General features: G+C 40.9%; 1 protein-coding gene across 5 annotated transcripts in view; it reads right to left on the reverse strand.

Annotated features, from left to right (window-relative positions):
* Positions 1–13,170, reverse strand: part of glra1 (glycine receptor, alpha 1) — a 99,100-nt gene that overhangs the window by 39,209 nt on the left and 46,721 nt on the right. For all 5 annotated transcript variants that reach the window (XM_067518383.1, XM_067518381.1, XM_067518384.1 and 2 more), the window contains one exon: positions 6,744–6,811. In XM_067518383.1, the coding sequence (XP_067374484.1) occupies positions 6,744–6,811 (68 nt within the window). The remainder of the gene's footprint in view (positions 1–6,743; positions 6,812–13,170) is intronic.

Consider the following 13,170-nt stretch of genomic DNA (forward strand, 5'->3'; position numbering starts at 1 on the left):
CATCATTAAGTTGTGTGGCGTGGCAGAAATACTTCGTGGGGCTGTGGTGCAGCCAGGCCAGCAACCCCAACGGGTGGCATTTAAAGAAGCAATCAGCCCCGGTGATGCATGGCTGTGTGAAATCCGGTCACATGGCAATCAGCCTCCGTCAGACCCCTACGCAGTTTATCACTGTTTATTAAACTCAATATTTCACATGAAACAAATGAGCTCGACCTTTCATGAGTGACTCCCTCTTTCTTCTGCTCGACAAAATAATAAATACGCTGAAATGGCACAGAGATGAGGCTGCGCTTATGGAGAGAGGGGACAAGGGAATACAGAGGGGAGGTGTGAGCTCAGTAACCAGGGATTTGACACCAGCTTCAAAAAAGAGTAAAACATGAGCAAAAAGAGATGAAATTGCATTAAAAACATCCCACACACCCCACTTTGTTTGAGCCTTTCATACATAACGTAATATCAGATGTCATTTTCTTCTACTGGTTTGCACTGGGTGGACGTTTGGTCACATGGGTTGAATAAAAACTCTTACTGATCCAAAATGTTCGCTGGCTAACTAGTCAAGGCCAAGTTTGTCACTAGTAAATTAGTTTAAGTCCGTCTAACTTTACCAGTCAAGTGAGGCTGATAATGTTTCCTGGTTGAACTAGTAACAGCCAAACAGCTCACTGCTCACGTTGGGATTTTTTTGACCTTACTAGTTAACTGGTTGCATATTTCCAAGTTCAGATTGTTAGTCAACGTTCAGATTGAGCTAGTTTGTCATAACTGGACACTAGTCACTACCTGCTTATGCCCAGTTTATGCCTAACAAAGTGCACAGATTTGACGAACTGCTACCATGCAAACATCTGGGGCCTCAGTAGTTATACAGTGAGCTGAAACAAGCTTAAACTCACCAATTAGTGATCATTTTGAGCTTGACTAATAGCATTTTGACTCATCAGTTAACTAGTATAAGTTTTAGTTTAACTAGAACAACAAAGGAGGGAACATGAGCAACTAAATGTGCAACTATCGCAGAAGAACTCTGAAAATCAGTTACATTAAAAATAAGCTGCAGCCATATGCTCATCTACCAGCTGATTGATTCCTTTATGAACTTCCAGCTATCAGTGTGACTCTGAGTATCTCACTACAACTTTGTTACTAGACACAAGTGGCCTCCAGGCTGCAGCTGGACTCATTAACAAAGTGTGGGACCCCCACTGACACAGACACTGTTATCTTGTCTCATGGACACCACATGTTTAAAGTCTATATACGTACATCTGTTGATCCGCCACATTAAAAAGTATTTTTTGGACATTCCAAAGTCTTCAATTTACTATGGAATCTTTTACACTTAACAAGTTAGATACAGATTAGTCAAAGTTGTAATTTCTTCTCTTTTATTTTTGTTTCATGAGCATGTTAGAAGATTGCCTCCATTTTCCTTTTCATTTTGAGCAGCATCTCTAAAGTGTTGTTTTATCTTGACATCTCTTAAAAGCATCTAATGGTTTTAGCAGTTAATTGTTCGACTGGAAAAAACTAGTCAGCCTGCACTTGTAATTTGGACCATAAAACATCAGCTTCATGGGTCAGAGGCTCCTCATGGCTGCAGACGGATGAAGATTAAATGAATTAACCACAGAGGGAAAATGTAGGGAGCTACCTTCCAGGAGTGATTCAAGTGACTGATTTCCGAGAATCATTTGCAGTTGGTAGAAAAACGGATGACTAATCTGAGGAATAATGTCATTAAAAATGTTGCTGACACTGAGGCAGCTTCATGCTGAATGCTTCCTCCTTTTCCGAAGAGCAAAAAGTGCTGCAGGACGTCAGCATATGTGCAGTAAAAAGTGGGACTCCTACGACGGCAGTAGGTTCGTAGTCATGGTTTAATATCCTGACATATGGCATTTGGACTGTTAAGTGCTAGCCTGAAATTACCATCCACCACCACCACGCTGCTACAAAACCCTGAGCAGTGGAAATGCTGTAGTTACACAATAACGCACTCATTTCAGCGTGTATTAAACTCAGGCAGTAAAGCATGCGTGAAGGACTGCAATCTTCCTTCTCCTCTTTTTCACCTACAACACGCAACTGCAATAACTACAGAAAGAGCAGCAACCGTATTCTAATCACACGCCTGTCATAACATCCTCCCGGCTCCCTGGATGCTGCTCAGGTAGGAAGAGAAGGCAGGAGGTTATGGAGGCTCACACATTCTGGCAGCACATCTGCTCTGCTCAGGCAACTATACGGTGACAGGAAGAGAGAGATCTGTTTTTGGTGCTCATTTCACTATATGGCCACAAAAACAAGCCACCAGCAGCAGCATCATCATCATCTGCAGCAGCAGCAGCAGCACTACACGGTGTCAAGTCAATTTACAACAGCAATCTTCTCTATGGGTCTCAAGGTTAAAATCTATGAGGGCTGATGGATTAGAGGTCATTGGTGATGTTAAGTGTCTGTATTTTCATAAAAAGATCAGTAAGATCATATTTAGCAAAAAAAGGTGCGTAATGAATTAAATCCTGGTGTCTAATACCTATAGAAAATACAGAATTAAAACTAAACATTATCATGTTGTGGACAACCATCAGGTCCAACATTGCGGTACATCAAACAACAAGGTACAGCCTTTTCATTTTTGCAGACTTGCAGTTTCACACATTAATAACTTAATAAACATTACCAGATCCACAGTGATGCAGCAGCTGACATTTACAGTAGCACAGATTTAGCAAATGGCAGAAATATTAGGTTTTAATTCCAGGATATGTTTCTAATTACTAAAATGCGTTGCAGCAATTCTACAAATACTAAAAACTTTGTTTCCAAACAAGTTTTCACTGTAACAAGTAAATGAAAACGAATGAAAGAAATTTTACAGTACAAACACGAAATATCAAATGCTGGAACTAAGAAATTCAGTTTTTTTAGCTTATTTTATATAGAATATAAAATCAAATTCAATAGAATATCAAATATATAATATATAGAACCGAGCATATGTCATATAGAATACGACATACGCTCGACGTGAATTCGATGCCAGCACGTTTGAAAAGGTTGTAATTGTGTAATACCACAGCAAAGTTTCTTGCAGAACATCTCACAGTTAATACGGTTGATCAGCAACAGATGACAACTGTCCTTTAGATTTTTGTTTTGATTTTTTTTTTTAAATGTCATTGATCCCATGTGAGAATGTGTTTGCATTAGTCCACACCGCATGGCTAACATCTGTGAAGGCACCATTACTGCTGAATGACAGATCCAGGTCTTGTAGCAACATATGCTGCCATCCAGATGGCAGCTTTTCAGGGAAGCCGCTGCTTATTTCATCAGCACAATGCCAAACCAGATTTTGCACTTACTGCATTACAACAGCATGGCTCCGTAGTAAAAGAGTCCAGGTCCAAAACTGTCTACCGTTAAAAACATTTGCTGCACTATGACGCAGAAAAGTAAGACAAAGGAGGCTCAGAGCTGTTGACAAGCTGAACTCCTATACAGAGGACTGTTAGTGGCAAACGAGCTTCCTGCCCTAACAGGTTTCTGCCATCAGATTCAGAATTAGCAAATACTTTTCATAAAACAATGAGTATTCAGTATTTCATGTTTCATGTTATCTACCATTTACAACAAAATACAAAATTATTTGGATGAACCTGCAAATCTTTGTATTCTCCCTCCGCACATTTCTAGTTAAAACACTGCGCAGCAAAACCACTAAACAATAAATTGTTACTTGCTCAAATATGCCATTTATGGTTTGCAAACAATTTTCTTGAGGGAATGGGCGTTGATCCGACAGAGGATGTGAATTGCAGTGTATGGTGTCAAAATCACACACTTTGTAGGCAAATAGACTGAACCTCCTAAAAAGTTGTCCACAAACCAGAGGGTCAGTGGTTAAAGTCCATGTTCCACCTGGAGGACACTGAATCCCAAGTTGCCCTGTGCTACTTACATGCAAATCGCTTCGGATAAAAGCATCTGCTAAATGAATAATTGCAGTTGAAGGGTCCTGAGTGACTACAAGGGTCTGAATTATGTAAACACCTGTTCAGGAGAATGTCGACTCAATATTTATGAACCCAGACTGGACGTGCACATTGTACTACACATGCCAACTTTTGAAAACCCTCATATGTGCAGACGCAACATAGAATCAACAGATTTTTAGACAAACCAGCACTAAAGCGCTGTGACAATGTGAATAGCGACAGGAAGTGCAAACGTAATTTTGGTTTCGCTTCTCTTAAAATCTATCTCACAAACAGGAGGAGAGCGATGAAGCTGGCGATGACAACCTAAGTAACAATGTGTTCATAAAGCCTCAGATGGAGGCTCAGAGGGAATGAATGAGCTGCTTGATGTGAGGAGAAAAACACAGGAATAAAAAGTTATTTCAGTTTCTACGTGTGACGGACAAAGACTGAGAATTCTGTGATGAGACAGCAGAAAAATGAGTGAGTCCTACTTCTCACTCACCAAAATAATGTTTAGATTATTTTAGAGGAATTTCATACCAATGTTTTCTAAATCTGTCCTTTATTTTCGAGTACTTATCATGGAATTAGGAAATTATAAATGTGGAAGACAGGACATATTTTATTGGACATTTATTATTGAATATATCTTTACCCTGAATAGTCTTTAGCCTATTTCACTGTCCACAGAGTCACAGAGAGGGACAGAAGCGAGAAAGGAGGAAACTAAGAAAAGGAAGGAGAAACTTAGAGACAGTGAGCCAGGTGGGGGTGGGGGGCTGGGGGTGGGGGGGGTAGAAACAGGAATAAAGCCGTGTACCACTGGGATTTCAACAACCACTGCGCCATTCTACCGTCTCCATCTATCACTGTGCTACAGTCCCAGTAGCACTCGCTCTCTGTGCAGCGTGTGTGTGTTGAGGATGGGGGTTTGCTGTGGTCCGACCTTAAAGTGGGAGCCGTACAACATCAAACTTATTGCTTAGTCTGTGTTTTCTTTGCCTCTCCGGCTTTGAAATGGATTTTCTGCTTTGATAAAACCTGATAAAACCAATTATTTCAGCGCTTTGTTTCTGCTTCTAATCCCCCTTTTCGAGATAAGAGCAGCGACACTGACTGTGGTCTTCAGTGGGGGGGGACCCAACATTATCTTTGCCAGACAGGTAGTGACCAGGCCCTGAGGTCTCCATCTGCATATGAGCTCTGACACTCAATTCCATTTTCAGAATCATATTTTCCTCAACGAAATATACAGTTTCAAAAACATAACACACCTACCGAGGCCACTGATTGGATGAGGGAACATGCACTAGTCACAGTGTGTAAAATAACATTGTACATAACAATTCACGTCTATAAAGCTGTTTCGGTTTAATGAGTCAATTTAATAAGCAAGACAAGAGCTTAATACAGAAAATCATGAGTGTCCTCTGCTACGCTGTATTTAGATGTACATGCTAATATGCTAAGAAAAACAACGCTTTAGCAGGTTTAGAAGCATGTTAGCCAACTAACATTTGGGTGTGTGTGTGCGTGTGCACATTTCAGGAGACCCTTCCTTCCTTTCGAGAATTGTATCATGTTTGTTTCTGTCTCATGTATTTGTTATAGTATTGCCTCCTTATTTCTTCCCTTCTTCCTGTTTTGTTTTTCTTTATTTCATAAAAGTGTCTCTTAAACTCTCTTTATCCAGTCTGTGGCAGTCGCACCCAATCTCAATCTGTCCCAATGAAAATGTAAATAAGGCGTTTGCTGGGGACTATTTTCTGCAGCGGATTCATTGGAGTTTGGTACTGTAGCTCGCACTCGGAGCAGCAGGACCATGTGTGTATTCATTAATAATGAAAGAAAAGCCTCACAGTGCACCAATATCACCACTGGTTGTGTATTTGGATTAGTTTTTGGACAACAGTGGCACAGAGGAATGGTGCTTTTCATGGTTTGGATACACACAACATGGCAGCAGTATTAATGAAACTGAATATTATCTCTTTCAACTTTAATGGTTCTAAAAAAAAAAAAACAATGTACTGATTCTGCTTCTTACTGTATAGAGTGGATGCAGTTCTTGCCTCAGTGGCTGTGCGGAAGGTTGATGCAGCTGATAAGCTCAGTGTTGTTGGTGGATGAAGGGATGATTCGAGTATTACGCAGAGGTTAGAAAGGTCATTGGGCCCAGTTTTAGCCTAATTTGTGCTCGCTGAGTTCACCTTTTAGCACACACACACAGTTCTACCACAGTGCGAACATACTATCTGCTTTGGGCCTTTTTTACTCTGTGAAAGTTGATGGTTCAGTTATATTAACACTAATGGACTTTCTGTTGTAATGAACGAGCAGAAGCCCCGGCCCCCCAATTGCTGGCAAACATTATAGCGCAACAGCATCACTGTCGCTGCGTTGTTATGCAAATGGATGCGACGGTGATGCGCTCTTTTAAATGGAGTGTTGGAAATAGAAGGCAGGCTCAATGAGGCGGAGACATTTCTAAACACTTGGGGGGCAGAAGGCTTTTCATTTCTGAAAAGGAAATAAAAAAATGAAAACTTCGATGCACCGCCATCAGTTCAATTAATCGCATATTTTGGGCAAAAATTGCCGGAGCCAAAATAGAGCTGCAACAAGATGTGATGGTTTCCATTAGCTGCCCACCCATCCACATCCACACTCAAACACACAAGTGATGAATAAACAAAATCTACACATGGAGCTGTATTATAAAGTGATATTAGGAACAATTGGATTTACCATTGTTGTTTCAGCGATGGACCCAAAACTGTTGATGAATATGTTGCAGGTTACGTTTACAGGGGGACCTGCAGAGAGAGAAGAGGACAAACACACAGAAAAGTTCTCATCAGAAAGAGGTTTTTCTCATAAAATCACGTCACACTTTAAAAACTATTTAAAGTAACACCAAGACCAACTAAGGCTTTTTGCAGAGGTTGACTAATGTGGTGTTTTTTATTTTTTTCTGATCCATCAGCTTGAAATTTAAGGTAAAATATATCTTTTTTTAAGACATTTATGACACTGCCGACGTGTTAGTCTGACATTGTCTTTGTGTTGGGAAGGAAGCTTTAGTTTGTCCCTGTGGTTTCTAGAAGCAGTGAGTTGAATAGTAGCACTTAAAAAAATACATTATTTTGGTATAATGAAAGAAATGTGACAATCTGAGCTAAACTGAAACTTCAGGGCGGCAAAACCAGCTGCAAACACAAAGTCAGATATTACAAATAGTTATGGTTAAGGCATCAGGTTACACAGAGCAGCACATTATCTCATTGGCCCCAAAAATGCCTTAGAAAAAGTCTCGTCGGCGTCACTTTGTTCATGAGGTTCATGAGGTAGCATCTCGCGGTGTTCGTCTCCTGATGGGCACTGGGCAGTTAAAGAGGGAGGGAACCAACGATCATCTTTACAGTCAAAAGAAAGAGCTGGGACATGTTAACCTTCTCTCTTCAGAGTTAGGAGACAATTGTCTGTAACCCTTTAATGCTTTATATTACACACAGGAGATTCATTGTTAATATAAAATATTGATTAGAACAGCTTTAATATTCATTTCCTTACAGGTGTATTGAAACATGCCTAATGCAATGCTGTGCAAAACGCTAATTTTTGAACCTTATAGTTTTTTGACACAGATAAGAATCCTTTATGGCTCTTTCAAAGTTTGTGATAGAGTTTAAAAGCTCTGGAAAGAGACCGTCCAATGGCAATTAAGGGGTTTTGTGTTTCTCACATTAAGGATCTGTCGACTCTGTGTGGCTAAATATTTGCACAGTGGCGAGGACTAAAGCTGCAGGAAGCAAATAAAGGGAAGAAAACATTCTGATAGGGTGGATTCGTTCTTAGTCACTGAGAGCATATTACAACTTAAGGAAACTAAAAACAAGAAAAATCGATCTTTCTGTTCCATTTCAAGACTGCAGAAACACCTGTCGGTCAAATCCGGGATATACCAGCATCCCTCCCTCCCTCTCCCCGCAGAAATGAGATGCTGCGTTCAAGGTTGTTTTCAGATGAGCGAGTCAAGGTGAAAGTAAATAGCATTTGGTCCTTTTGTGGCCGCTCCATCGATTCACCGTATTACCAGGTTGTACAAACTCAAATGCGATTACTTGGTGCAGGAGTGGACTTGCAGTGAGGAGTGTGTACGCTCTCATCTCTCTCAGCCGGTGGACATGATATTGGCTCTAAGAACTAAATCACAGGGAGTAACCTCTAAACTCCTCTTATCCATGGATCCAGGTGGTCGCTGGTTTGATGATGACAAGAAGTCAATCTAGTCTGTAAAGTCCAGGAGCTGGACTCACAAAGGATGTCACGTTAACACCAGAAGGAGTCCTGCTAAGTGATGTTAAAAGTTCTTAGTGAAGAGTTTTCTCTTCATACCTTTTTACACAGCGCAGCTTCCATTGATAAATCGAGAGCCCCGACATCAAGAGCAGGGATGAGGCTGAGCCTGTTACTGTGGACGATAACATGTATATATGGACTAAGAAAGTGTAGTACCATCAGTATGATTCCATTCATTATTACGCTGTCTCCATCAGGAGCAGATCAGTCCCAGAATGCAACTTTTTAGTTATACAAATGTAAATTTTACGTACAATTTTCTTATTTTTTTTGTTTGTGAAATCATTAAATCACTGCTTACAATCTTCAGCGATGTTGTTGTGATATGATTACTGCAATTCCATTATATCCAATTCATTCCTCATCAGACTGTGTAAAAGAAAAGAGCTTCGAGTAAAGGGCTGGATTATAAAATGTAATTTTTAGTAAGTTTATTAAGGCTGAATCAGTCATGTGACTTGAAGTCAAACTATAGCTCATGCTAACACACCAACACACACACACACACACACACAGTTTGTGTTTAAACTCCCCGGCTAAACTCAGTGTCTAATTCAACTTGCCGGCGGCTAGCTGGGAATGAAGGAAGGGGTCTGGATTATTTAGATGGCCAATTACTCTCCCTGTCACAGTCTGAGGACGGCCGGAGGCCACTGGGGAGGAATATCATCTGAGAGTCATTGACACACACACACACACACACACACACACCTGGGGTTAAGCCATTGCGTAGAATCATACTGTTAAAAGGGGGGGGGGGGGATAATCATTAAAGCTGGCCAGAGGAGATAGTTCCCTCTGTGGTTTACAGCATCTAGTTACAACATACAACAACTGACTCACTGGTCTGCGTGAGGAAAGTTGGATACAGAAGATTGTCCTTAAACACACCCCGTAGTGATCATCGCTAAGCATCATATTCCAATCCACAGCTATATTTACAGTAAGTGACCTCTACTGCTTGTAAGAAGAGTAAAGGAGAAAGGTGGGTGATCGTGGGGAAAATAATATTAAAAAAACGATGCGGTTACAATGCAGTAAATGTTGCATTCGTTTGAGGTAAATAGATGTAAACAAAACCAAAAACAATCTGTGTGTATAGAATTATCCAACAATGTGCCCTCGATGCGAACCAAGACGTCTGAGGAGTTTGGAGCCTCCCAGTGCTGCAGATGTTTGAGTCCTTTTGCCCTTTTTATTCCAGCAAACAAACACACTCAGATTAATGGCCTACAGGAGCTTCTCAGTAAAAAAAAAAAAAAAAAAAAAAAAATCACCTCTCCTGCACCACGTCTGCATCTTCCTGATGTATAAAGACTCTTCAAACCGAGAGAAGAGTAACTCTGATGTGTTTGGGTGCATCAGAGGGTTTATCCATAAACCAGCTGCTGTGACATTATCACTGTTGCACCTGTGCACATTGGCTTTTCAAGCCTAACTCAGCTACTCTAATATATTTTCTTTGCATCCTGGCTTGGTTCAAAATGCCTCCTTGAAACTCCTCTCATTCTGTGGCAGGAGGGCGGCGTGCAGAATAATAATAAATCTGAACTTTTCCTGATGCATTTCACAACATGTGACATAGAAACTGCACGGTGGAGAAGCTACACCATCCAAAAACCTCATCCTTCCCCCCCCCCTTTTTTTTTTTTTTAACCACAGAGGTTCATTTAATAACCATCCAATGAAGGAGAGAGAGACAGTTTGCTTTATAGCCTTCCAATAAAGACAGAAGACGGGGGTGCAATAGAAAGAAAAAGGCAGAAAGGAGAAAGATATGACAGCTCATTAATCGTCATGGAGGACAGGCTGGCAGTGTGACTCACAGGCTACAGTAGCTGCACTCTTGTATTTGCTGTGCCCCCCCCCCCCCCCCCCCCCAAGTTCTAAGAACACTCACAGACACAAAAAGTATCCCTCAACATTACATTTCCCATAGCATAAATGCATGAACCCCAACCTTTACATCAACTTTGATTTTAACCTGAACCACCAATGTATCCTTAATGGAAGGATCTCTGAACAAGCCCACCGCCCCACCTGGTGAGGGCGCTCACTGACCAAAGCCTGTGCAACAAAACTGAAAACAGAAAACAACAACAGATATAAACTCACCACAATCCAACTCAAAATGACCCCCGTCCCCCCACATAAAAGAGAGGAGCTGTTGAAGAGCCGTCTCATTTTCTCCTGATCCGTATACACCTAAACATAATTCTAACCTGACCGCTGAAATCGTAGCCCTCAAACAGCCCTCTGAGCCCAAACAGCATCAAACAAAACACTCGTCCCCATAGTGCAACTCTGTCTCGACCTTGCAGCAGTTTTGGTTAGAAAATGAAATCAACTGATGGATTGTATTCTGATGCAGTCTTTTTTTTGGCTGAAGCATTTTGGTGGGGACACAACAGAAGGTGCTGCTGCTGCTGCTGGACGGGCACCTGACAGGGGATTTTTGTTGTATTTGTTTTCAACGTGCACATCACATGCATGTATGTACACTGTGGAAGTTTGTCCCTGCTGGCCACTGGACACCACATAAAATCAACACATTTCACTGCCTGTTGCAAGATTAAGCTGCTGAGTACTTTAAAAACATAATTAATAAATGCACATTTAGGTCTATTAAACTCACTAAATTATTAAAACAGAACTATTTTTTATATCTACACTGAAATTAGTGAAGGTTTAATATTTTTAGATGAATTATTCTGACTCATCTGTGAATGTTCTTGGGAGATAAACTCCTAGTCTTTTAGCCCCTGGCATGGGAGCTAGAAAGTTACAAATTATAACTCACACACACACACACACACACCGAGCAGGCCAATAAAGTCCACTGACTGTGTGTGCTATTAATCCCCCCCACCCCACCCAGTCTTCGGCTGAACTATACTTTCATTAAAAACAAGTGACAACAGCTATAAAGCAGGATGAAACAAATGACTCGCTCGCTCTGCACTTCTGCTAACTGCAGCCTCTTACTACAGAAAGGCTCTAAACAGTCTCTGAGCTCCCAAGAGTTCCCTGTTTGCCAGACGCTAAACAAAAGCTTTAAGAAACAATTTGTACGTCTGTGCCATTGAAATACATCAGAGTGGCCCCTCGTTGGCTGCCCCCTCGTTTTGCAGTTTCACCAGCTTTAAAAGACATAAAAAGAACCCAAAAAACTAGGACCAGTGAACTTCTGTAATTGAAGTTAAAAGTCTTAAAATATCACAAACGGCATAACAGGGACATTTAAACACACTGCAAATGTGCAAAAAACAAATATCGCTTAATTGTTTCTAGTGGTTTTAACAATATTTTTTGATAAGTGACTAGTTTGAAGATTTCCAGTCCGGAACTCATGTTCCTCCTGTTTAATCTTAGCACTGAATTTAGCACCACTGACCACAATATCTTATTACAGAGTCCAGAACATGTCATTGGCATTAAAGGAACTGAACTAGATAAAGGGCTTTTCTAGATTATTTTTATTTTGGAGAAATGATCATCACCGGTGTCATGGTGGTCTGCGATGTGTTCCACCGACTGTACCAGATCCCATGTCTGTGGTTTTTGATACAGATGAAGATTCCCCTCTCTCCCCTCCCCCACATTATACCATTGCAACATATCCAAACATACAGTAAAAAAAAAGCCCAAATATTTGAAAAGCAGTAACTTGTGCATCCATGTTACCAGTGACACATACATCATGTTTTCATCCCACAGTGTCAGATTATGACGCTTTGCAAGGCGTCAAATTTTTCATCCTTTGTCATCATAACGATGCAGCAGGTACGTTGGGCGTTATTATCGGATGCTCTAGGAGGGGAACGACTTTATATAGACAGAGAAACACATACTTCATTACTATAGTAACTTCTCGCACTAGAGATGAACCCTGGTCTCCTGTGGGAAAGTCCTGTGTCATGTTGAACATTTTTCACTTTATATACTATGTCATTGCTTTAGGCATCAAATATTGAATCGTTGTTTCGATTGAACTGCGCTGAAGTTGTGAGCGTCGCTCACCAACAGTATCAGGTACCGTAAGTAAGTGTCAGCATGTAACACGGAAAGAACTGGACAACGAGACACTTTTTGATGGCTCAGGAATGAAAACCGGCTGACACGGACCCGCCAGGGTTCACAATCTTCTGATTCTGCCAGTATAAATAATATTTGCAAGATTTTGCAATGAAACGAAAAATCCACATTTGGTCTGAAAAAAAAAGTACGATGGATAAAACGTAAAAATCAAAAGCACAAAACAGGAAGGTGGTTAACTGTCGCAGCATGAAGAAGATATTATAACAAGTCTATAAACACCACAATATGTGTGTGTGCACACTCCATACTGTCTCTTGCAGTGTCATGTTTGGTGGTCATCATCATCATCATCATCATCTATTTATTTTTCACCTCAGAGCAGAAGTGACAGAAGGGAAAGAGTGTTTGGTTGTTTTCCAAATAGATAGGTCTAAATAGAGGTGGTAAGAAGCTGATAAACCTGCCAGGAAAGTGCCTGTAATTGCTTTTTAAATGATTAATAGTTGGCCGGTTCTACAGTTCCCCCCTCTGCAGAGCTGGACCTGTTTTTCTGTCTCAACTTTTCATGTTGTCCTGTGCTGTGATGTCTCAACTGAGGCTGGAACCAACCCTGAGCCGCCGCATGAGAGTGTGTGATTTCAGACGTGAGCCTGTGGGACTGTTTCCTCAAATTAAATTCGAGATTGCTGAAAACGTAACAAACTCAGGCACATCGGTTTTTTTGGCGGTTTTGCATTTCATCGCTGCTGCAGGCCAAAGCTTTACATTCACACTG

The sequence above is a fragment of the Channa argus genome, chromosome 10 (genome assembly GCF_033026475.1).
Source record: "Channa argus isolate prfri chromosome 10, Channa argus male v1.0, whole genome shotgun sequence".
Taxonomy (NCBI): Eukaryota; Metazoa; Chordata; class Actinopteri; order Anabantiformes; family Channidae; genus Channa; species Channa argus.